Source organism: Leuciscus leuciscus (genome assembly GCF_965113295.1).
Source record: "Leuciscus leuciscus genome assembly, chromosome: 7".
Lineage (NCBI taxonomy): Eukaryota > Metazoa > Chordata > Actinopteri > Cypriniformes > Leuciscidae > Leuciscus > Leuciscus leuciscus.
Window position 1 is genome coordinate 38,170,052 of NC_138731.1, and position 25,823 is coordinate 38,195,874.

A 25,823-nucleotide genomic window follows, 5' to 3' on the forward strand; every position below is an offset into this window, starting at 1 on the left:
TCATCTTACATGCAATATCCTTTGTCATTACAGGTTGTGATGGCTCACTGGGCTCGCCAAAACCAGCCTTATTCTCTGCAGTGACACGGAATTCATATTCAATTCCCTCTGACAGGCCTGAGACCTTATAACGTAGATCAGAAATTGACTTCTTTGAAGCTCTGACCCATCTCATTCCTCTTCTCTCTTTTCTCTCAACACTATAGCCTCGAATGTCACTTCCCCTATCTAAAGTTGGTCTCTTCCAGGAAATTGTTACAGCATTTCTACTGACATTATCAATTTCTGGTTTTGATGGTGGCCCGGGGGGTCCTGCAAAAAAAGTGAAGAAGTTGAAAAAACTATAATAAATAAATAAATATATATATAAATATATATATATATATAGACTGAAACAAAAAAATGCAATAATAATTGAAGTTGGGCTTACCAAAGCTGTCAACCATTTTAACTGGTCCAGACTGTGTCGCATCCCCAGTGCCATACTGATTGACTGCTGAAACACGGAATATGTATTCATTTCCCTTTATCAGCTTGCTGGCAACATAGCGGCAATCCATAACATTTTCAGCAAGCTTTGTCCAGAGTAGGCGGCTAGTTTCTCTCTTTTCTAATATATATGATTTGATACTGCAGCCGCCATCTTCTTCTGGTGGCAACCATGTCAATGTGCATTTTTCAGCAGAGACACTGCTGGCTTCAATAGGACCTGGAGGTCCAGGCACATCTAGGATTTTCACTTTAACTTTTTCTTCTTTGATACCAAATGGATTGCTTGCACTAATGGTGTACTCTCCAGTGTTCTTTCGGCTGGCATACTTGATAGACAAAGTTGAAGATGTGGGAGTGCTTGTGATTTGGACAATATCTGAGGACTTGAATTCTCTTCCACTCTTAGACCACACAGCTGTAGGAGGTGGTTTGCCAAGAATGCTTGATGCTGTGATGATAATTGTTTCTCCAGCCCTCACAGTCACTCCATCCTTCATTTCAGGGGCAATTGTGATAGTTGGCGGTTCTGTAAAAAGTTAGTTAATGATTAAAAACATTGGTATGTTTATGGAGGGTTTGGTTAAGCAAATTCCTTAAAACCTGACAATATAACTTACCATATTCATTTTTGCAGATAAGAGGCTCAGTTGTCTCTGAGGGAGCACTGATAGCTCCAGCTGCATTTTTAGCCCTTATTCTGAATTCACAAGAACAGCCCTCCTGTAGGTCTGTAACAGTGTATGCACAGCTTTGGACATTCACATGGTTAGCCTTCATCCATGTCTTTCCAGGATGCTCTAATTTCTCAACAATATAGCCAGTCAATTTGTGGCCCCCGTCATACTTGGGTGCAGTCCAAATAAGTGTTACACTGTTTCTTGTGACATTGATAACATCAGGTTTGCCAGGTGGATCTATAGAAAGAGACAATAATAATAACAAAAATCATTCTGTGCTCTCTTCTTCATAAACAGCACAAATAGAAGTAGGAAAAGTAAAAAGAGAGTACACTGAGACTCACCAATAGGATCAAGAGCAACAAGTGATTCAGTTGTTTTGCTTGGCTTTCCAAGTCCTGCTATATTCATAGCTATTACTCTAAATTCATATTCCAGGCCTTCAATCAAACCGGTCACTCTGCATTCTTTCACTCTCAAAGGTGTCTTGCTGGCTCTCTTCCACATTAAGCTATTTCTATCTTTGAATTCCACGTAATATCCTATAAGCAATATTAGAAGTAAAAGTTTTTAGATACGACGAAGCTGCTAAATAACTACAGTAAATAAATAAATAAATAAATAACTGTAGTAAAGAAATGTTTTACCTGTGATGGGAGAGCCTCCAGTATCTTTTGGATCAGACCATGTTAGGATAGCAGACTCATGACGAATGCTCACAACCTCAGGTGGTGCTGAAGCCCCTGGTGCATCTGGTGTAGGGAAAAGTGTGTATTTGATGTAAACAAATATTTTTAAATATCCAGCATATTTCATTAAATAAAAAATATTTGGCCTTTCCTGTTAAATACTTACTGAATGGATGTTTAGCAATCACTGGATCAGATCTGAGGAACTCTCCAAATCCATATTTATTTTCAGCACTAACTCTGAAGATGTATTCTGTTCCGTCATGAAGTCTTGTAACTCTCATAGAGTTCTTCTGAATCGCAGAAGCAACTGTGACCCACTTGTTAGCAGTAGAATGCCTCTTCTCCAAAATATAGTTGCTAACTTCTGATCCACCATCATCTTTGGGTGGGCCCCATTCTACAGTAATCGCCTCTGCTGTGATTTCATCAAATTTGATAGGACCAGTGCAGATTCCAGGCTTTCCAACAACTTTAATGTCAATAGCTGATTCCTTTGTTCCAGCAATGTTTCTCAAAACGATAGTGAATTTGCCAGCATCGACTCTATGGCAATCACGAATCAGCAAGACCGTGTTTGTTGCGGTTGATTCAACTGAGATTCTGCCACTATCTGATAAAGTAACATCACCCTTTTTCCATGTGACTGCTGGAGCAGGTATACCAATAATAGGGATATTAAGGCGAACAGTGCTTCCTTCCTTTGCCACATAGCTAAAGTCTGGCAAGCCTTTAAGGTTACAGTCTGGAAGGACTGTAAAGAGAAAAGAGAAAAAGGAAAATATTAATGGACATAATTGTACACCCACTAAGACACAAATGCAACTATTAGGTACACCAGGGCTTCTCAAAGTGTGGGGAGAGCACTTCAGACAAATATATAATGTGCAACCAGTTTCAAACAACAGAGATTTTGCTATATATTTGATACCATGCTATGTTAATCTATCTGCTGAGTGTAGGGCTGCTTAAAGTTATTAATAGGGCTGGGGCAAGAAATCAATGCATCGCAAATCGCGAAATGATTCTGGATTGATTCTGAGATTTTCAGAATGCATCACGATTCTCTCTCGCACTAGCGCTCTTTGTGAGCATTTGAGCTTGTGGTTAAAAACTAGCCTAGAGCGCCATCTGCTGTTAAAAACTAAGATCAGAATCGATTCGAGAGAATCGCAATGCATTCTGAAAATCTCGAAATCGATCTATGAATCGCGATGCATCGATTTATTGTCCTAGTCCTAGTTATTAACATGTCAGAGCAATAAAGAAACATGGGTGAAGGAGAAAATAAAGACTGAAACATACCTAAAAGTTATTAAAAGCACAATAAACCATGCAAGAGAACTGGGGGGGTTAGGAGAGACTGGAGGTTAGGAGCCTTGCTCAAGGCCACCTCAGCCATTTCCTGCCCGTATTGAGAATCGAAACCGACTATTCATGTAAACACATTCTTAAGTTATGTCTTAAGTAAACGTAAACAATTATTATATTGAATCTGTGCATAAGGTATTAACGTGATATCCTTGTGAAAAAAAAATTACTCACTTCTCTTGACCGAATAGCTTTTGTAGCATATTTAATTCATACAATGACGAGTATGCAGTTTTTTATTTTGTATTTGATTACTTTTTATAATTTAATTTCTGTAGTATTTTTTACTAGAAAAAACAACAACAACCTTAAAGCACTATTTAATTTGTGTCTTTATTCTATTCTATTCTATTCTATTCTATTATTATTAGTCATATTTATTTTAATTAGCATCTTTCATATTTTATTAAATAAATAATTTAGCTTTTTGCTAATTGAAGTTTTTACTTCAGGCTGGGTCAGAAGGCCCACTGTATTTGACTTTAAAAACCACTGAAGTAGATTATATGAATACCTATTTGATCTTTAGCCAAGACAGTGAGCTCAGTCGGTGGTCCTTCAGCTGCTTCATTAATGGCCTTGACTCTGAACAAGTACTCCTTTCCTTCTACAAGATCACCCACTGTGTACTGTGTGAGCTTAGACTTAATTAGAAGCTTCCATTTGTCTTCCCCTTCACTGATCTCTAGAGCATATGCAACAACATGGCTTCCACCATCACTGATTGGCTTCTTCCAGCCAAGAGTGCAAGAATTCTTGGTGATCTCTGAAGGCTTAAAATCTGTAACTGGTCCAGGTTGCTCTGCAATATACATCAATATTAGAATTTAGTATAATTAACAGATTAATGTATTTAAACTTTAAACTAACTTGCAACATTATCAAAGAAGTCTCACCTGAGGCTTTGACTGGTCCAGCTGTCTCACAACCCTCACCAATGCCGTATATATTTTCAGCTAGGACTCTGAAGCAGTATGATTTTCCTGCTTCGAGATTAGTAATCCTGAAAGATGTCTTGGAACACTCAGGAGCAACACAGGTCCAGGCCTTTCGCTCAGCCAGACGTTTTTCAACAACATAGCTCTTAACTGGACTACCACCATCAATTAACGGAGCATCCCAAGTAATTGATACATGGTCCTTTGAGGTCTCCTTAACAATCAGATTGACTGGGGGTCCAGGTGTGTCTGTGTACATTTACAGACAGTAGTTAGATACAGTAAATAATAAACCTCAAATGGAAAAGTGTGAAAAAAAGAAAAAAAAACCTTACCTAGTACTTTGACAACAATGGTATATGACTTGGTACCACTACTGTTTTCTAGAGTTAGAACATATTTGCCGGCATCATATCTGTTGATTTCCTCACAATAAAGGAAAGTATCCCATTCAGTTGTCTTGATCATAAGACCTTGTCTCTCTTTCAAGTTTGCATTGACCTTAGTCCATGTTGCCTTTGGAGCAGGACGCCCTCTCAGAGGTACATAAATTCTCATTGTGACTCCAGCACGCAAAACTAGTGCTTTTCTGAGATCTGCATCAAGTTCACCCTCAGGGGCAACTAAGAGAAAATTTAAATGAAAATAATATCAGAAATGTACAGATTTTGAAATACCATATATTTGGTTATGAGATATACTTACTCAGGATATCCTTTGCCATATGTTTTCCAGGAACTTCACTTGGCTCTCCAAATCCAATCTTGTTTACAGCAGTAACACGGAACTGGTATTCAGTGTTATCCATAAGACCAGTAACATTAAATTTTGTTGCCTGGAGATTCTTTGGAACATTGCACTTCAGCCAGTCTTCTGCATCTGCTCTCTTGTACTCAACAAGATAGCCCAGAATTTCACATCCACCATCATAGGCTGGCTTGGTCCAGGACAAACTGATTGAACTGTGTGTAGAGTCAACAACCTTTGGAAAAGCAGGTGGTCCAGGAGGATCTATGATAAAACCACAGAAACACAAGGACTTAAATGCATGAACTATAAAAGTTTTTTTTTTGCCAACTTAATAGTAAATTATCGTCCGATGCAGTATTGCTAGTACTTACACACTGGGTCTACTGCAATAACACCAACTGATGGATCACTTGGTTTGCCAAGACCAGCTTTATTGAATGCAATGACTCTGAATTCATACTCAGATCCCTCTGTAAGGCCTCCAGCTTTAATTGTCCTGTCAATAACTGGTTTTCTGTTTACTTTAGCCCAATTGAGGTCTTGAGTTTCACGCTTCTCGACCATGTATCCAAGAATAGTAGCCTTGCCATCATCAGCAGGGGCCTTCCAACTGACAGTCATGTGGTCTCTGGTGATATTGGTAACAATTGGAGGTTCACATGGTCCTGGAACATCTGAATTTGGAAATTAAAAAAAAATATATATATATTTAGGTTGGATTTGTTTAATCACATTATTTTGTTTAAAGAATATACATTTTCAAAATTATATAATATATTTATATAAATTTTAGAGATCAACCGATAATTGGTTTGACATTTTTGAATGATATTTAGGTTTTTCTAATGGTGAAAAGACTTTAAAGAATAGCACCCAAAACACCATTACAACTTATTATTGACCACAAATGTCAATTATTGGTTAACTTATTTAAATACATTGCTCATGTTTATATTACATAATGTACATAACAGCCATTCTATGCAGTCAAAGCTTATAACAAAATCTACCTGTGCAAAACTTTCAACATTAGATTAACACGTACAATTATTCATCCACATAATTACAACCCTGTAGGAAATAATGTAACATGTTTGATTTTAACTAAGACTAGAGTACTAAACTGGAGTACGAGGTTTTTCACTTCCCTAGAATGTATGATTTTTGCTGTCAACTATTGAGCATCATACAGCCTTCTAAATAAAGAAAAAAACAAGAGTACATTCTAAATAATTTTTAATTATATGTAATATTATTTATACTATTAATATAAAAAAGTCAATGCTGTAATGAAAATACTGTAATGGTCACTCATCGGTCTATCTCTATATTATATAAATGCACAAGAAAGAATAAAATGTTACCAAATGGATTCTTGGCGATCACAGAATTAGTCACAATTGGGTCTCCAACACCATACTTGTTCTCAGCACTGATGCGGAACTCATATTCATGGCCTTCAATGAGTTTCTCCACGGAACAGTCCGTTATCTGACCATTAATGTTAGCAGTAACTTGTGCCCAGTTAGCTCTGCTTGTTTCACGTTTGTCAACAATGTAATTTGTGATTTCAGAACCACCATCAGCAAGAGGTGGATCCCACCTCACTTTCACTCGGTCAGCAAAAACATGGCTTATCTTCACTGATGCTGGGGGTCCAGGTTTATCTGCAGAAACACAATTATGCATTATTCACATAACAAATAAACTTTCTTAAATGTTTGAAAGACAATGCACACTCAGTGCTTTTTTGGCATATTTTTAATGTTAACTTACCTAGAACCTTCAATTTAATGTTACCAGACTTTGTGCCACTTGGGTTCTCAGCAGAAATGGTATACTCGCCGGACTCTTTTCTTGTCACAGAGAACAGTTCCAAGGAGAAGAGATGCACCTTTTGAGTCATTTTCATACCTTCTGCCAATTTGAATGGAACACCATCTTTCTTCCAAGAGACTTTTGGCATTGGTTTACCATAAACTTCAGCCTCCAGGCAGACATTTGCTCCAGCTTTGACAACAATTAAGTTCTTCATTGCTAAACTAATCTCAACTCTAGGTGGAACTGAGATAATACAAAGAGAGAAATCAAATAAACTATATAAAGTCCATAATTTAGAAAATTATAACATTATTGGTGGAACGTAAGACTTACCATGCTCTGCAATAACTGGGATAGCATCAGATTCCTCTGAGGGCAGACTGACATTAATTGCTGTCTTTGCAATTATTCTGAACTTGTACTGTGCTCCCTCCTCAAGTCCAGGAACAATGTATTCTTCCTTTGGTACATTTTGACTGCTTGTGTTGACACGCATCCATTTGTCACCTGGAAGCTTCAGAGATTCAACATAATAACCAATGAGTTTGCTTCCACCATCATGTTTTGGACGGTTCCAGACAAGAGAGACAGAATTTCTGGTCACATCAAGAACTTGGGGTTTGCCAGGTGGATCTGAAAAAGAATATACGTAAAACTTGTAGTGCTTTTATTTTAACTTTTATTAAAAGTGACAGCAGCATGTTTTCCCCCCTACACATACCAACTGGAGATCTTGCAGTGATAAAATCTGTCTGTTTGCTTGGTTTGCCTTGTCCTGCTTTGTTAACAGCAGACACTCTGAATGTGTACTCCAGACCATCGATGAGGCCAGAACATGTATATTCAGTTGAGCGAACAAGGACCTCATTTGCCTTGACCCACAAGAGGCTATTTCTTTCTTTGCGCTCAATGCAATATCCTGTGATGGGACTGCCGCCATCGTTTACTGGTATCTCCCAGGACAACACAACAAATTCCTTGTTGATTTTGTTGACACAACAGTTCCTTGGCTCACTGGGTGGATCTGAAATCGGAAAATTTGTATTGGTGTAAATAAAGCCTAATCCCTTTGTGTGTCTGTGTTCAAATGTGTCAATTTATGAGACTTACCAAATGGATATCTAGCAATGACCTTCTCAGCGTAAATTGGTTCTGAAATTCCAAAGCGGTTTTCAGCACGAACACGGAAGCCATACTCTTTGCCACATGTGAGCTTTCCAACTCTGCAACTGGTCTTGGTGCAAGATGCAGCTGTGACCCAGTCACCTCTTGTCACATCACACTTCTCAACAATGTAGTTTGTGATGTTGCTGCCACCATCTTCAGCAGGTGAATCCCATGCTAGTGTGCAGGCATCTACATCCACCTCAAGAATTTGTAGAGGACCCTGTGGAGGACCAGGGATGTCTAAAAAAAGAAAAGAAAAATTTGACTTCAATAGACTTCAAAATAGACTTCACATTTTGAGACATTTTGATTAAGGCAATTTTCTTAATAAAAAATTGACTTTACACCATGCCTACGGCCAAATCACAGCCGTGCTGATATACATCCATATCGCACTGCTACTCATGTGATATTGCTAATAATATATAGGGCTCAACATTATGCTTTTCCACTTGTCCAGGACAAGTGCATTTTTTGAAGGGGCAAAGTGTAAGATCATTTTACTTGCCCGAATGGACAAGTAGACTGATTAAAACCTCAGTGAAAAAATAAATAATTAGGGAAGCATCGAAACGCGAGAATTCAGCGGGAATTAATTACAGTCAGTGTAAACAGGGATTGGCAATGGATAGTATATTTTTGGTAAGAAGGTCGAGCTGTTGAGACTCATGCTGCCTGTCTCTTTGTGAGAGACTTTGTGGAGAAATCAAAACAAATGAGCGTAACAGCACACATAAAGTAACTCACAGAAGAAACATACTGAAGTAAAATTCTAAATGTTTCATTTTTTATTTATAATGGGGTATATAGTAGTTAAGTAACGTAACAAGACCAAGGGAGCTGCATTGCTGAATATTATCCTGATTGCAAATGTTACATTTATTTTATAGTTCAATAAACAAGTAGTCACAAGACACAATATTGACTGTTTTTGTTTATTTCACCAACGAAAATAGTTCCAAAAAAAAGATCACAGCAGAACTATTGCGCATTCTCAAAGCAACACTCAGCGGTGTTTTGTTACTGAACGATTTAGCATTTTGAACGAATCGGTTGAATGAATGACTCAATGACTCACTCAATAAGTGACTTGCCGCCACCTACTGGTGGTTTAGTTTGAAAGTTTGTTACAATAATGTTTAAAAGTCTCATTGCATTTTTTCCCAACATTTCTTATTTGTTTATTCAAAAACGTATTTAAAACATTAATCTCATCACATTATTTATTGCAGTTGTAATTTTGCAATGTAAATTATACAATTTTATTTGTTAACAGCCCTGTTGTGTCTTATTATTATAATTGAATTTATTAAGCAAATGTAAGAATTTGACATTAAAAGATGACTTATAGATTTAACAAGGTTAAAAAAATTGCCTTTATAAAGGTAAATAACGCCCTGGGGTAATAATCAAAAATAAACAGATTTAAGTATCTAAAAGCTGATGGAACACTTTTGCTTCAGAATAAATTATGTTTACACCATACACACCAAGTGAATAACTGATTTACTTGTCCGAATGACAAGCACATGACAAGGCTTAATGTCAAGTATAATAAATAATATATATATATATATATATATATATATATATATATATATATATATATATATTAATAAACTTACCCATAATGATTATTCGGATGATCTGGTTGACCTTAGCAGTGCTGTTTTCAGCAGAAAAACTGTAATAACCACTATCCTTCCTTGTAACTTCTTTGATCAAAAGTGAATTTGTGGTTGATGTTTTTTGTATGAAGAGACGATCAGATGTAACTAAATCATCATTTCCTCTTCTCCATTTTGTGACTGGTGCAGGCTTCCCAGACACAAGAGCCTGAACTATAAGTTTAGTTCCTGCTCTTGCTGTAACCACATCAGAGAGGATGATCTTTGGTGCCACTATAAAAAAAGGTATAAAGGTATAAAATGTATTCAGAGTGTGATTCATGACAAACACAGCATAAATAAAAATAAATTAATAATGAGAGAGCACAAAATCTTAGTCTACATACTCAGCTGTTCCTTGACCTCAAATATGCCCTCAGCTTCTCTTGCCAAACTGCATCCTATTGCGTTTCTTGCGGCGACCCTGAATCTGTACTTAGTGTTTTCTTTTAGTCCAGCTACAACAATGGTCAAGTCTTTCACAACCGAGTATGATGTCCATTTGTCCTCAGGTTGACCATCCTCCTGGTATTCAACAACATATCCATTAATCTTAGATCCACCATCTCTAAGTGGTTTCAGCCACCCAAGTGTTGCACTGTTTTTAGAAATTTCTAATACATCCATCTTCTTTGGAGGATCAGGCTCACCTTGACAAAGTAAAAAAATACACATTATTTTTAAAATGCATTATATTATATGATACAATACAATATAAAATAATATAATAAATTATACTGTGCCATGTGGACTTACTTTTGGAATCTGTAGCTAGGTAGGACTTTGGAGAGTCTTGAGGCAAACCGATGCCATACTTGTTAACTGCCATCACCCGGAAGTAGTATTCTGTTCCTGGTGTCAGATTTGTGATTTTGAAGCTTGTCTTCTTTAAGTCATTTGTGCAATTTGTCCATGTTTTCCTGTCAACCTCACGCTTTTCAACAACATAGTTAAGGATTGGACTACCACCATCATTTTCTGGAGGCAACCATGCAAGCTGGCAGGTTGTCTTTGTGATATCAGTTCCCTCCAGTCCACCAACAGGACCAGGAGTATCTGTTGATAAATTTCAGGAACAGTTTTACCAACAGTACCTTGTATTAGGTAAATGTAAAGCTTATCTTAATTTTAAATGCATTTTATGCAAATATAAGTTTACCTAAGACTTTTACACGAACATATACAGCCTTTTCTCCAGAGGCATTTGAAAGAGTCAAAGCATATCTGCCAGAGTCTTCACGTGAACACTCAGGAATCACAAGAAAGGTCATTGTATCAATCTGATCCACATGGCCCCTTCTAATGACATTGTCAACACCCATGCGCTTCCAAGTCACTTTAGGTGCTGGTCTTCCTCTAATTGTTGCAAAAAGTCTGATAGGACATCCAGCTCTAACGCTAAGGCCTTTTCTTAGACTGGCATCAAGATCAATCTCTGGAGGTTCTGTTGTGAAGAAAAAAGACTGAATAAGTATACTGAATTTCAAGGGGAATCATATAAGTGACACTTTAAAACAAACACTTACCATTGACCTCCTTTGGTGATACAGCATCCTTGAGGTTTGCGGGACAGCCCATGCCAACTTGGTTTTGAGCAGACACTCGGAATTCATATTCCTGTCTCTCATCCAAGTTAATAATTGTAAATTCAGTTAGGACAAGTTGTCCAGAAGTATTACATTTCTTCCAGCCTTCCTCAGGATCTCTCTCTAGTTCACCTTCCATTTGCACCTTATCCCTCATTTCAACCAGATATCCAATAATCGGAGCACCACCATCATACACAGGCTTCGCCCAGCTAAGTGTAATCGATGTCTTTGTGCTATCAACTACTTTAAGGCTGCCAGGAGGACCAGGGGGCTCTAAATATTACAAAAAATGTCAGCTTAGTTTAAGATACAATTAAATACATCCTTAGGGGAAAAAAACATTATGGATGTAATCCAGACTATACATACCAATTGGATCTTTTGCAGTGACGGGCCTGGATGCTTTGCTGGGTTCTCCCAATCCTACTTCATTTTCAGCTTTGACACGGAATTGATAATCGTGGTTAGGGATCAGATTGGTGACCTTCATGCGTCTCTCAGAGATAGGGCTCTTTGTGACAGGAACCCATCGAACAGCCCGCTTTTCTTTTCTCTCCAGAATGTAACCAGTGATAGACTTTCCACCATCATTCTCAGGAGGAGCCCATACCACAGTCATCTCATCTTTACCAATTTTGGTTACATCAGGTGCATCAGGTGGGCCAGGCCTGTTGTATTGTGTCTTAGCAATAATAGGCCTACTCTCCATTGGTGGCCCAGTCCCCATTTTATTTTCTGCTCTGACCCTGAATATGTACTCATTTCCCTCAACAAGGCGTGTTACATTACAGTAGTTGGTGACAACAGAGGCAGAGTAAGTGGACCAAACCATTCTTCTCGTCTCACATTTTTCTAGAATATAGCTGTCCACCTCACAACCACCATCATCCTCTGGAGGATCCCATACAACTCTGCACTTGTCTGTGGAAATGCCAGAAATCTTCATATCTCTGACAGGTCCTGGGATATCCAAAACTGTAACATTGGCATATGCTGTGAATGATCCTGCTGAATTTGTAGCAGTGACCACATATTTCCCAGTATCACTACGTTTGGTTTTAGTAAGGAGGAATTTTGAGTAATCGTATCCAGTGTCAATACTGATCCTTGGGTTATCGCCTGTAGCCTTGTCCTTCACCCATGTAACCTCAGGCTGTGGTTTTCCTCTAAGTCCAGCCTCAAGTCTTACTGATTCACCCGCTTTGACCACAATGGTACCAACAAATTTCAGGTCAAGAACTGGTTTCTGAACTTCTTCTTTGACAAGAATATCAGATGTCTTAACCCAAGCGCTTTCACCTCCATCATTTGTTGACTGGACTCTAAACTGATAGGTGTGGTTCTCAACACATTTGTCTACCATGAAGAATGTCTCTTTCAGGACTCCCTCATGTAACTTTTCCCACTCTTCAGCATCCTTTGCTTTTCTCTCCAAATGATAGCCCAGGTTAGGACTGCCACCATCATAATCTGGTTTTCTCCATTTAAGGAAAACAAAGTTCTTACCGATATCACTGACGTGGAAGTTCTCTGGCTCACCTGGCTTCTGAAGTGGGTCGATTGCAAGGATAGGAGTTTTGGTTTCTGTTGCTGGTCCAGGACCACACTTGTTCTCAGCAGTCACACGGAATAAATATTCATGATTTTCCATGAGCTTTGCCTTTACCATACGATTTGTGCAGTCAGATGATATCATTGACCAGGCTCGTATACTTGGCTCCCGACATTCCACAATGTAATTTGTTATCTCAGTGCCTCCATTATCCTCAGGAGCATCCCAGGACACCATGCAAGAGTTTTTATTTACATACGTCAACTTAAGATTCTGGCAGTGCCCAGGTCTATCCAGAACATTTACAGTAATAGTAGCTGAGGCCTCTCCAGCTTCATTAGCAGCCTTAAGTATATACTTTCCATGATCTGCTCTGGTTGCTTCCTTGATACGCATTTGCACTACTGGGAAGTTGTTTATCAGAGTGGTACGCTTGCCCCTTTCCAACATGCTTTCACCTTTGCTCCAAGTGATTTCTGGATCAGGTCTTGCTTTCACATATGCTACAACATTAATGTTATGTCCAACACGGACAGTCAAACGGTCACGGCATGTGGCATCCATCTCAATTTCGGGAGGAATGACAATATCCTTAGCAATAACTGACTCTGGGATTTCCCTCGTCTCACCTTCTCCAATCATGTTAACAGCTTTAACACGGAACCTGTATTCTGTGTCCTCTGTCAGTCCCTTTACTCTATAAGCACACTGCTTAATCAGATCATCCTTATTGACTTTCTCCCACTCAGCACCTTCTTTATGGCATTCAACAATATATCCTAAGACTGGACTGCCTCCATCTCTTGTGGGTCTGATCCAGACTAAGTCAGCATGTGTACAACTGTAGTCCTTTATCTTAGGGTTAACTGGAGGTCCTGGAACAGTAATTGGTCTGCAAGGTCTGGCAGGATCTGAGATAGGTGAAGGTCCACTAAAGCCAGCAATATTTTCAGCAAATACTCTGAACTCATATTCGATACTTTCAAAAAGCCCAAGCACTCTATATCTAAGGTCCTTGCAGGGTGTTTTATTCACTCTAATCCATTTGCCTCCTTTATGTCTTCGCTCAATAATGTAACCACTGATTGGACTACCACCATCAAACAGTGGCATTGTCCATCCAAGTGTGAGTGCATCTTCAGATATATCAGATGCAACTGGTTTTCCAGGATGGCCAGGGGACTCAAACTGGTGCCGGGCTACAGTTGGTGCACTTTCAAGAGCTGCGCCAATTCCCATTTTATTTTCAGCGCGAATTCTCACAACATACTCAACTCCTTGCTGCAGACGAGAAATCTTGAGCCTTGTGGAAGTGCTGCCAGAACTTACTCCTCCCCAAGTTTCCTTATTTGATTCCCTCTTCTCAACAATATAGTTCATAACAGGGCTTCCACCATCCTCTTTGGGAGGACGCCAGTCAATGACCATGAATTCAGGAGTCACTTCAAGGATATTAACAGGACCTATCGGAGCAGATGGCACATCAAGAACTGTGACATTCAGAGAAACAGTCTTACTTCCTGCTGAGTTAGACACTGTGAGAATATAGATTCCGGTGTGATTTCTTGTGCAATCGGCAATGCTCAGAACAGTCGAGAAGTTGTCTGTGTCGATTTTGATATTGCCTTCACTTTTGATTTCCTCTCCATCAATGACCCATTTGGCAGTGGGAACCGGAAGGCCTCTCATAATGGCAGGCATCCTAATAGTGCTTCCAGCTTTCACAATGATTCCCTCAATCAATTTCACATCAACCTCAATAATAGGTGGTACTGCAAAGACAGTAGAAGAATAAAAAATTGAATAATACATATTGAAAAAAAATTTTCTTTGAATAATCATACGGGACATTAAAATTAGAGTCTAACCTAGTTTTTCCTGGCATAGTACTGGCACAGTGGTATCTGGTCTACTTAGACCAATTGCATTCTCTGTCTTAACACGGAACCTGTAGGTCTTTCCTTCTTCCAGTCCAGTCACATGGCACTCAGGAATGCTGACAGTCTTAAAAATGATCCAATCCCTTTCACCTTCTTCTTGGTACTCAACCAAGAAACCTGTGATGTCACTTCCTCCCGTGCGATCGGGCCAATTCCACTGGAGCCACACCTCGGTTTTATCAGCATCTACATGATGCAGGTCTTTTGGTGGACCAGGTGGAACTGAAATATGAGATATGAAAACAAATGTTAGTTTATTATATATATATATTTTATGTTATACATTATAGATATTGTTTTGAAAATGAACATTAAATAAGCCTCGAAGTTGAGAAATTTATCAGGCCATACTTACACAGGGGATTCATTGCTTTGATAGCTTTTGTTGTCTCAACATATTCGCTTCTTCCAAACTGATTTTCAGCTGCCACACGGAACATGTATGATGTTCCCTCAATCAAATGCTTAGCCATCATGCTACGTTTTTTGGATGATGAACAGACCGGCACCCATTGTGCAGATGCTGCATCCTTTTTCTCAACAACAAAGTTAGTGATGCGTGTACCACCATTATCTTCTGGGTCTTTCCAAGACAGCTGGGCAGAATCACATCTGACATCAGATACCCTGAAATTCTGAACTGCTCCAGGCTTGTCTACAAAAACAAACAAATAAAACAACAACTTAACTCTTTGCTGAAAATAATGGTATTTTCTAGGGCAGTGGTTCCCAAAGTGGGTGCCGTGACAACTGGCTAGGGGTGCCGCAGAATCTCAGCTTTATTTTCCAATTTAAACAGCCTGAAATAACTATCGTACCATATAATAACCTTTTACAGCCAAGGTTATAATCGTTAACGAAAACGAACGAAAAAACGAAAACTAGGTCGGAAAAAACGCTATTTAAAACACTCAGCGTATTCGTTCAGCTGCATTTCCTTTCCCTGCTCTCTCTGTCACTCATGCGTCTCTCACATGCGCGCGCGCACACACACACACAGCTCCTCCCCTCCGTGCACACCGCGTCTCCATGAGAACGAGTGTTCGTTCGACGTTGAAAGCAAGTTCGCGAAAGGTTGGTCTCTCTATCTCGTGAACACCTTTACACAATCACACATTAAAAAGTGGTATAAAAATATTTTAAATTCTGAATATAATTTTGTCAGTGTGTTATTGTCGACCCGAGAAGCGATTGCGCCTTCTTTAGAAAGTTAACTAGTCGCAAGTTTGAGGAAAAATGCACTTTTTGGTTGTGGTTGTCGATGTCAAAACACTATATAAGCTGTGATTCAAATATTAAATAATGTTATGTCATGTCTTTTTGAATCTTGCCCCTGACAAATAACCCAAATTACAACAAAAAAAGTCTAAAACTAACACTAAAACTAATAAAAACTAAACGAAAACTAAGCATTTTCAAAAAATAAAAAATAAACTAAACTAGCAAACCCATTTTAAAAACTAATTAAAACTAATCTGAATTTGAAAACAAAAAGTCAAAACGAAATAAAAATAAAAACTAATGAAAAAATGCAAAACTATAATAGGCTAACCCTGTTTACAGCATATTTTAAAATCATATCAAAACACCAACATATGCAAAAATATTTGGAGTTGTTTATTATTATTTAAAGAGTTAAGTATCTTTAAATCTGTTTTATTCCAATGATTCTCACATACAGTAGCCTAATTGGTTAAAATCAGTCTGTTGACGTATGTCCAGTTATTAATGGACTGATGATTCATCTGAAGGGGTTGTTTCGCCTCATATTATGTCTGTTGTAATGCATTCATAATAAATTCATGCTGCTGTTTATGCTTCATTGGTTGTTTGCTCATCTGGATATAATTGTATATATGTATGCACATATGTTCGTTTAGTTTAATTGGGTTAGGGTGCCGTGGAAAAAAAAAACACTACAAAGGGGTGCCATGCTTTCAAAAAGTTTGGGAACCACTGTTCTAGGGGTTTGACGAGTCACAAGATCTTGCTATATTAAAAAGTGACGATATTTCTCGTTGAGGTGAAAAGCTGTCTCACGATATCAGCATGACGATATGAGTTGAGTTTGTGGCAAAACCTTTTACAGTGCTTATATTGTTCTGTCTTTTATTGCATAGGATAATTCATACTCAGAAATTAGAAATAAAGTGACATTTACTACGATGATTAAGATGATTAATAGTCAAAAGTCTTAAAAATACACCTGCATTGTTTTGCATTTTGTGACTCAGTCGAATAATAGTCTATTTCTCCAGTCATATATTTCGCCATTGAAGATTTCTTAAAAATAGTGTTAAAATATCACCTTGAATCGCTCTCGTGAGCCCAATATCATGTAGTCTTGTCTCATGAGCTAGGTGTATTGTCACACCCCTAGTATTTTCATTTTCATTTATTTTTATGTTCTATTTTTTATAAATTATTTTAAATTGTACAATTTCAGATTTTTCATAGTCATGTAATATAAAAAAAATTACCAAGAACAAGCACGGTGCATGTGGCTGACTTTGATCCAGCTGGATTTTCAATAGTAAGTGTGTAATCGCCACAGTCTGCACGGGTGCAATAACGCATCTCTAGTTTGGTTGCTGTTCCAGATGTTTCAATCTCTGATCTTGTAGGAACATCTAATTCATTTTTCTTCCATGTGACTTTGGGGAAAGGCATTCCCTTGATTCCAGCAATAATAGTAATATGGGTTCCGGCCATTGCTTTGAGTTCACGAGGCATGCCCAAATCCAGTAGAAGTTCTGGGGACTCTAGACAAAAACAAAACAAAAAATAGCATTTAATATTGTTACACATATTTTCTTAAATGCAATAACATGCATAATTAATAACTGATATCATACATATCCAAATACGCATAAATTACCAAGTCTGTCTTGTGCTCGAACAGGCTCTGGGACATATGCAGGCTCTGATTCGCCAGCAGCATTAACTGCCTTCACTCTAAATCTGTAAAGTGCACCATCCTCAAGGTTGATAACCTTGAATACAGTGCCCTGGCAGGAGTCAGGTGTCTGGTTAACTTGTATCCATTCCTCATCACCAGCTTTCTGATATTCAAGGAGATAGCCAAAGATTTTGCCTCTGCCACAGTCTTTTGGTGGCTGCCAAGAAAGAGTGACAGACTCTTTTGTCTTGTCAATTGCTACTGGAAGTACAGGTGGGCTTGGAATCACTGTGACAAGAAAATCATGAAAAAAGGTTGAGGGTGGGTGTTATTATTTTAACTTTGTTTAAACTTGTTTTTGTTTTTGTTTTTTTTAATAGTTAATTTTTCATTTAAAACATATTTGGATACATACCAATAGGATCTTTGGCATAGATGGGCTTTGAAGGTGGACTGGGGTCACCAACACCAATCACATTCTCTGCCATGACACGAAATTCATATTCACATCCCTTGAGAAGATCAGGAACCCAATATTCTGTGTTGGGGTAAATGCGGTCTTTTCCAGCTCTAGTCCACATATTGGCCTTGGTCTCCTTTCTTTCAACAATGTAGTCTTTGATTGGTTTTCCACCATCAGCTGGCTGGAGCCATGAAATCAGAGCTGTATCTTTATAGATTTCTTTTATCACAGGTGCCTGTGGTGCATCTGGAACCTCTGCAGGTGTTAGAAATTTGAGAACATGAGTAAAACTCTAGACCATTCATTAAAAGATTTTTGTTAAAATAATTTATTGACTATTATATTATACTGCAGAATCTGTTACTTACTGAAAATATCCTTAGCTTTTGTTTCAGCAGATAGCAATGGATCACTAATGCCATGAATATTTTGAGCACAAATTCTAATAATGTACTCTCTTCCCTCAATTAGTTTTGGAACTCTGCATGATGTCCTTGTGCAAGATTCTGTAACAGGCATCCATAAATCCCTGTTGGTGTCTCTCTTTTCAACAGTGTAGTTAGAAATAGCAGCTCCACCATCATCCAATGGGGGCTTCCAAGAAATGACCATATAATTCCTGTAAATCTCATCAAAGATAACAGGACCCTCTGGAGGTTGTGGACGGTCTGAAAAATTCATAAAACAAGATTCATCATTAAGTTTGCAAAGAAATAATTGTAAGATAAAAAATATAATATCTACTTGACAAAAAATATACATTAGCTTACCAACAACAGTAACAGTACATATGCCCTTGCGTGAGCCAATGGAGTTCTCCAGAACCACAGTGTATTTTCCACTGTGATCACGTTTTGCTTTTGCAATAGTCAAGCATAATTTATTCTTTGTGCTGGTGAGAGCGATTTCTTCATTTGCCTGAAGCTCCTCATCATTTTTGAACCATTTAATTGTTGGTGCTGGTTTGCCTGTGTATTGGCTTTGAAGAGTGCAAGTTTCCCCAACGCGAACAACAAGCTTGTCACGGAACTCAAGATCAAGGTTTGGTGGTTCTAGTAAAGAGTATAGCATTCAATAAATCAAACAGTCAATAAAAAAAAAAAATAAAAATAAAATAAATCCCTTCAGTGCATCACTTCTATTACTTACCAAACTCTTTTTTGCATGTAACTGGTTTGGTGCTGAATGATGGTTTGCCTTGACCGATTTGATTGACAGCACTAACTCGGAATTCATAAGAATGACCTTCTTTAAGACCCACATGTGTGAATTTACGGTCCAAAAGTTTATCCTCTGAGGCAATAATGCTGAAATTGTCCTGTCCGATAAGACGAACTTCAAGAACATAGCTTTTTATGTCTGAACCGCCATCATACTTTGGAGGCCTCCATGCGACGCTGATTGAATCATTTGTGATGGCTGTAACCTCAAGATCCTCTGGACGCTCAGGTACAGCTGAAGAAGGTGTGTGAGAAATATGTGAGACATCATTAATTTAAAGTAATGACGTAAATGAATACTGTAAAAAATACAAAATACTGATACAAACTAACAAAAACAAGGCTTACAGAGTGGATCCTTGATGACGACTGGAGCTGAAGTCTCAGTGAAGGGACCCATTCCAATAATATTTTCAGCTGCAATTCTGAAGAAGTAACCCTTGCCATCAATAAGACCCTGGACAACAGCATTATGTCTTGTGACAGTATATGTCACTGAAGTCCAGCCTCTGCGGTCAGATTCTCTCTTCTCAATTATATAGTTGGTGATAGCTGAGCCACCATCATCTTCAGGAGAGTACCATGTCAACTTACAAGAGTCATTGGTGAGATTCTCACCAGAGAAAGGCTGACCCACTGGGCCAGGGACATCTGTGAAGAGAAAAAACAAGCAGTGTTCATTAGTTTATTGAAATCATTTCAGAATATATATATATATATATATGTATATATATTTATATATATAAAAACCACTCACCCAATACTTCAACAATAACTGCTTTCTTCCTCTCTCCACCTGCATTTTTAGCACTCAACGTATAAATGCCTTGGTGTTGTCTCTTGCAACTTTTGATAACCAAAGCTGAACTTATAGAGGTGGTCTCAACAGCAGCCTCCTTTGGTAAATCACCATCGTCTCTATTCCAAATAATCTCTGGAGCAGGCTTTCCTGACACATAGGCCAGGATGCGGATTACCCCACCAGCATGAACAACAATCTTTTCCTTGACAGTTGCATCCAGGTCTACTTCAGGGGGAACTAAAATATATGGTAAATTAAATATAAAATAAATAAATAAATACCGAAAACAGAAAAGACAGGAGAGAAATCTAAAATCTGAACTAATGCTTACTTGTCCTGTCCTTGACTTCAATCACATCAGAAACCTCACCAGGTTCTCCCACACCAGCAGAATTTACAGCTCTCACTCTAAATCTGTAGAGTCCAAGCTCTTTAAGTCCAGGAACAACAAACTTGGTGCCTCTGATTTCCTTGTCTTTAACCTATGATAAAAAAGTAAATTTTATATATATATATGTGTGTGTGTGTGTGTGTGTGTGTGTGTGTATATGTGTGTATATATGTGTGTGTGTGCATACCTTCTCCCATTCCTCTTGCCCTTCTTCTTTGTACTCTACAAAATAGCCTGTGATCTTAGATCCACCATCAATAAGTGGAGGAATCCATTCAAGATCAACAGTTGACTTGGTACAGTCTGTTACTTTTGGTGTTGGAGGTCCTGGAGGTGCTGTTAAGAAAAAATACAAACGTATAATAGACGCATGAATTAGAAAAAATGAAAGGGCCACCAAAATACAAAAGTACAAAAAAAATTACGAAAACAAAAAAATCCTAACATACCTATGGGGTCTCTACATGGAACAGGATCAGAAGGAATACTAGGAGGGCCGCATCCAGCTGCATTAATTGCAATAACACGGAACTGGTAGATAGCACCCTCCATAAGGCCTGTTACAATATGGGACACTCCTAGAGTCCTGATTCTGATAGGTTCGCGATTTACTTTTGTCCAACGCTTGCCTGTAGTTTCCTTACGCTCTAACCAATAGCCAGTTACTGGAGAGCCACCATCATATTCTGGCTCATCCCAGTTGACGGTCATAGATTCAACTGAAACATCTGTAACAGTTGGTTTCTCACATTGGCCAGGCACAGCTATTAAGGGAAGAAAAATAAGTATTAAATTGAATTTAAACAATACATTTATTTTTGCAAGAACCTGAGTTTGAATAGTATATTTAATACATTTAAAACCATTTTAGCTTTTACTGAATTTTACATAGTCATTGTTTCATTCTATTTTCAAAAGACTGGAAATCGGAAACCAAAAATCATGAGATCATTCATCTTACTTGTACTTTTTAACAGTTATACAAAAACAAAACAAAAATACATACAATATTACTTTAACTATGAGTAGACTGTTACTAGATATCAACATACACTGACAAATTAATACATAGTAAATATGTTCCAGATAATATTTGAATATTCTTCTTTAGTATAATGACAATATAAAAGCCAATTGTTTCATTTGAATTATGTCAAGCTTAACATTTTTCTCATACAGTATAAATGGGTCCTTATATATGTACATATTTCAGTAAGGTGGTCCCTCGCAAGGGGATCATCATATTTGAAGGTCATGGGAATCAAAAAGTTTGAAAACTGCTGGACTTAGAGATTCCAAGTATATGAAACTTACTGAAGAGGTTTCGTGCTTTCTCAGGTTCACTGTACAACGGTGGTCCAATTCCATATTTATTTTGAGCCATAACACGGAACTCATACTCATGGCCCTCTGTTAGCCTTTGTACTGTGTATTGGCATTCCTTTGGATCACTAGAGACATGGACCCATGTTTTTCTGTTTTCCTCACGCTTTTCAACAACATAGTTTGTAATCTTGGAACCGCCATCATCTGTGGGTGAATTCCAGGAGAGACCAATCCTTTCAGCGAAAATCTCCCCAATCTTAATTGGTCCTACAGGTACACCAGGACGTCCTTAGGACACAAGAATAGCATATTATTGATTTGTATCTTTCAAATGGATGAATCATTCCAAATTAGGAAAAAATTAAATCGTGGAATTCAAGGACTTACCCAAAATGCTAAGCTTGATGCTCTTGGTGGCTGTGCCCAAACTGTTGGTGGCTGTCAGAGTGTATAATGCGCTGTCACCTCTCTTTGACTGCTGAATTAACAGGGTGCACTTCTCATCAGAAACAAGTTTATTGACATGTTTGTCATACTGTACAGGAGCTTTGTCATCAGGCTTGTCCTGTGGAGCCTTGTGCCAGACAAGAGATGGGAATGGACAACCTTGTATCCTGGCAACAATGTTGACATCATATCCTTCTGCACCTTCTAAAGCCTCTCTGAGATCAATACTTGGAGCACCTAAAAAAAGATTTAAAAGAAATGTTAGCAAATAACTAAGTGTCATATTTCAAGAAACTTTATAAAAAATGACATGATCTTCAACTCACATGTCTGGTCCTTAATGACAATTGGACCGGCAGTAACAGAGGGTCTGCTTGCACCAGCTTCATTTACAGCTTTAACACGGAACTCATATTCGCCACCTTCTTTAAGGTCTTCAATGATGAAGGTAGTCTCTTCAACATCTCTCTTGTTGCATTGTTTCCAAGTCTCTTTCTGTGGACCACTGGTATCCCAGCTCAACCTCTCAATGATGTAATGCTTTACTGGTGCTCCACCATCGTTCTTAGGAGGAACCCATGTCAAGGTTACAGCGTTCTTTGTAACAAGGTTAATTTTCACCTTGGTTGGAGGATCAGGAGGATCTTGACATTAAAAGAAAATAAGATTAATCAGAAAATAATTAGAAAACAATTTAGAGGCATGCAATACTTTTCAAAATAATGGGCTAACCAACTTACAGATAGGATCCCTTGCCCTAACAGGTTCTGTGGTCTCTGTAAATGGTCCAAAGCCAAGGCGATTCTCAGCACGAACACGGAATAAGTAGTCCTGTCCCTCAAGGAGGTTGGGCACGACAAAGGCCATGCTGGCACAAGTAGCGTTGGCAATTGTCCAAGCCTTTCCATTGACAGTCTTCTTCTCAATAAAATAACTTTTGATTCTTTCACCACCATCATTATCTGGCAGCTTCCAAATGAGTCTCATTGTGGTTCTGGTGACATCAGTAACTTTGAGCTCTTTGGGTGCTCCAGGAACATCTGGAAAAAAATTATCAATTTACATCATAGCACAATGTTATTTTTGATTAAGTCTTTAAAAATATGAAACAAATAAAAATTTGTAATATAAGTAGAAAACTCACCAAGCACATTTACTCTGATGTTGACATGCTTCTGTCCTGATTTGTTCTTTGCTGTAATTGTGTACCTGCCAGAATGGCTTCTCAAACTCACAGGAATTGTAATAACTGAGGTAGTGTCAGTTGATTCAACCTAATCCCCAAGAAAATCACCGATAAACATCTGTCTTAGATTCAGAAGAAAATATTATTTGTGTCTAAAATTAGAGAAAAAGTATCACCTGTGAATCCACTGGTAAGATATGAAGACGATCCTTCTTTTCTGTCTTTGCTTTGCCCTCAAACTCCCATGTAACTTTGGGAACAGGACGTCCTGTGATGGTGGCAGGAATCTTAAATGGAGTTCCAGCACGGATACACAGAAGATCATGAGCACTGATATCCATGAAGATCTTCGGTCCAGCTGTGGAATTAAAAGAATGCATAAGGTTATGTAAAAATAAATATTGTGACTCTTGAGGAAGTTAATTTGTATTTCAGTACAAAAGACTTTACTTTGAATGTCCTCTATGCGAACTTCAGTGGTTCTGGGGCTTGGTTCAGACTCGCCAATTTCATTGACTGCAATGATTCTGAATCTGTATTTCTTAAGTTCTGGGAGGTTTGGAATTGTGAACACAGTAGAAGGATGCAGATTTTCAGCATCATTAATCCTGGCCCACTCAGAAGTTCCTTCATCCTGGATCTCAATGATGTAACCTTTGATGGGGCGACCACCATCTTTAGCTGGTGGGGTCCACGCAAGGGTGACACTATGCTTGGTTTTGTCAGCAATCTCAGGAGCTGCTGGCATGCTAGGTGGAGCTGTAAACACACACACACACACACACACACACACACACACAAAACAAACAAACATGAAATATGTTAAAAACAACATTTATTAAAATCTATCCAAAATACAAATGCATTTAATTGATGTTCTTACTCAATGGATCATCAGCAACGGCAGATTCAGAAATGGCACTCGGTGGTCCAATACCAGCAGAATTGCAAGCCATTGCACGGAATTCATACTCCGTTCCCTCTATGAGACGGGTAACCTGGTATTCCCAGCCTTTCATGCCACGTTTTGACACCAGTACCTTATTCACACGAGACCAATAGGAAGTGCCCTTTTCACGCTTCTCAAGCCAGTAGCCAGTAATCATTGAACCACCACTGTCACTAGGTGGTTCCCATGTCAGTACCATATGGGTCTTAGAGCGATCCGCAATAGTGACCTTCTCAGGTGGGCCAGGCAGAGCAAAAGGATCCCTAATCTGAACCTCTTCCGTTTCACAGGCCTCACTTATTCCATACTTATTCTCAGCTTTGACCCTAAATTTATAGTTGCCACCAGTTTCCAGGTTCCATACCTGAAAAAAAACATGAACAATGTATATAGTCTTTAAACAAGATGATATCATTATTTCAGCATATTTTCCCATTCTATGTGTCTTATATAAACAATACTCTTGTTTGACGCATTTTGAATGACTACCTACACAAATGCTATGAAATAATTGTTTTGCTTACCCCATATCGCTTCTCAATAATGGAGTTAGTAACCTGCACCCACTCAGCCTTTTCAGGATCTTCAACATTAAGGTCTTTCATCTCAACAATGTAGTTGGTAAGCTCACTGCCACCAATATCCAATGGGGCATCCCAGGTAAGGTTGCAAGACTCAGATTTGATATTTGAAACAGCAATATTCCTTGGTGGTGTTGGGCGATCTATGAAAAAAAGAGATAATTATAAATCATTAAGTATATGCAAAATAAACTAACTTTGGACACTTAAGCCACGACATACTGCTTGCCATTGATTCATATAAAAAAAGCATACATTTCAAGTAAAACATTTCACAACACTTTTTTATTTTATTTTATAAATAACAGATAAAAAAATGTATTAAGACAAGGGTATTAGGCACCTTTTGCTTGTCAAACATAAGTAGATGATTTCCATAGTTAATGTGATGAACTACGCATTTAGCTATTCAACTAGGACAACTGTGTGAACTTGAGGAGATCTGACTCCAAACATCCACTAAAATCACCTCAGCATGATGCCACATGGTTTGACATTTTGTCCAAAACAGTTTTAACTGAAGTGTTCAAGTCTCCAATACTTTTTGTTGTTAAGTATAGGACAACTTACCCAACACTTCCACTGTGATGGAATGACTGAGTGATCCCAAACGATTTGAGGCACTAACAGTGTATGTGCCCTTGTCCATTCTAGTAACACCAGGGATGGAGAGTTTTGTATGTGATGTCACTCTGTCAATCTCTTTGGTTTCTATCAGGAGTTTCTCAGTGGGTGTGTCAATAACAACATCATCCTTCAGCCATTCAATCTTTGGCATTGGTAGGCCAGTGACTTCAGCAGGCATCTCAATAGGTTCATTTTTCCTTACTCGGATCAAATCACCCTTGAAGTGCTTCAGCATATGCAGACTTGGTGCCACTATAATTATCAAAAGACAGATGAAAT

The 25,823-nt window shown here is 38.3% G+C and overlaps 1 protein-coding gene across 1 annotated transcript in view; it reads right to left on the minus strand.

Annotated features, from left to right (window-relative positions):
* The window catches only part of ttn.2 (titin, tandem duplicate 2), a 174,752-nt gene that overhangs the window by 42,632 nt on the left and 106,297 nt on the right, over window positions 1-25,823 (minus strand). The window contains exons 157-201 of the mRNA XM_082176625.1: window positions 25,488-25,796; window positions 24,861-25,060; window positions 24,271-24,700; window positions 23,838-24,146; window positions 23,564-23,745; window positions 23,346-23,475; window positions 22,942-23,241; window positions 22,528-22,845; window positions 22,142-22,438; window positions 21,743-22,042; window positions 20,878-21,192; window positions 20,616-20,764; window positions 20,369-20,519; window positions 19,993-20,274; window positions 19,584-19,886; window positions 19,165-19,470; window positions 18,786-19,067; window positions 18,384-18,683; window positions 17,968-18,270; window positions 17,532-17,840; window positions 17,134-17,415; window positions 15,009-15,308; window positions 14,582-14,875; window positions 11,531-14,485; window positions 11,099-11,434; window positions 10,732-11,016; window positions 10,329-10,628; window positions 9,920-10,222; window positions 9,531-9,806; window positions 7,849-8,145; window positions 7,460-7,762; window positions 7,072-7,371; window positions 6,694-6,981; window positions 6,282-6,584; window positions 5,289-5,591; window positions 4,873-5,178; window positions 4,503-4,790; window positions 4,126-4,416; window positions 3,744-4,031; window positions 2,025-2,612; window positions 1,817-1,921; window positions 1,514-1,711; window positions 1,110-1,406; window positions 431-1,018; window positions 10-312 (exon numbers count right to left, since the gene is read on the minus strand). Of these exons, the coding sequence (XP_082032751.1) occupies window positions 10-312; window positions 431-1,018; window positions 1,110-1,406; window positions 1,514-1,711; window positions 1,817-1,921; window positions 2,025-2,612; window positions 3,744-4,031; window positions 4,126-4,416; window positions 4,503-4,790; window positions 4,873-5,178; window positions 5,289-5,591; window positions 6,282-6,584; window positions 6,694-6,981; window positions 7,072-7,371; window positions 7,460-7,762; window positions 7,849-8,145; window positions 9,531-9,806; window positions 9,920-10,222; window positions 10,329-10,628; window positions 10,732-11,016; window positions 11,099-11,434; window positions 11,531-14,485; window positions 14,582-14,875; window positions 15,009-15,308; window positions 17,134-17,415; window positions 17,532-17,840; window positions 17,968-18,270; window positions 18,384-18,683; window positions 18,786-19,067; window positions 19,165-19,470; window positions 19,584-19,886; window positions 19,993-20,274; window positions 20,369-20,519; window positions 20,616-20,764; window positions 20,878-21,192; window positions 21,743-22,042; window positions 22,142-22,438; window positions 22,528-22,845; window positions 22,942-23,241; window positions 23,346-23,475; window positions 23,564-23,745; window positions 23,838-24,146; window positions 24,271-24,700; window positions 24,861-25,060; window positions 25,488-25,796 (15,852 nt within the window). The remainder of the gene's footprint in view (window positions 1-9; window positions 313-430; window positions 1,019-1,109; window positions 1,407-1,513; window positions 1,712-1,816; window positions 1,922-2,024; window positions 2,613-3,743; window positions 4,032-4,125; window positions 4,417-4,502; window positions 4,791-4,872; window positions 5,179-5,288; window positions 5,592-6,281; window positions 6,585-6,693; window positions 6,982-7,071; window positions 7,372-7,459; window positions 7,763-7,848; window positions 8,146-9,530; window positions 9,807-9,919; window positions 10,223-10,328; window positions 10,629-10,731; window positions 11,017-11,098; window positions 11,435-11,530; window positions 14,486-14,581; window positions 14,876-15,008; window positions 15,309-17,133; window positions 17,416-17,531; window positions 17,841-17,967; window positions 18,271-18,383; window positions 18,684-18,785; window positions 19,068-19,164; window positions 19,471-19,583; window positions 19,887-19,992; window positions 20,275-20,368; window positions 20,520-20,615; window positions 20,765-20,877; window positions 21,193-21,742; window positions 22,043-22,141; window positions 22,439-22,527; window positions 22,846-22,941; window positions 23,242-23,345; window positions 23,476-23,563; window positions 23,746-23,837; window positions 24,147-24,270; window positions 24,701-24,860; window positions 25,061-25,487; window positions 25,797-25,823) is intronic.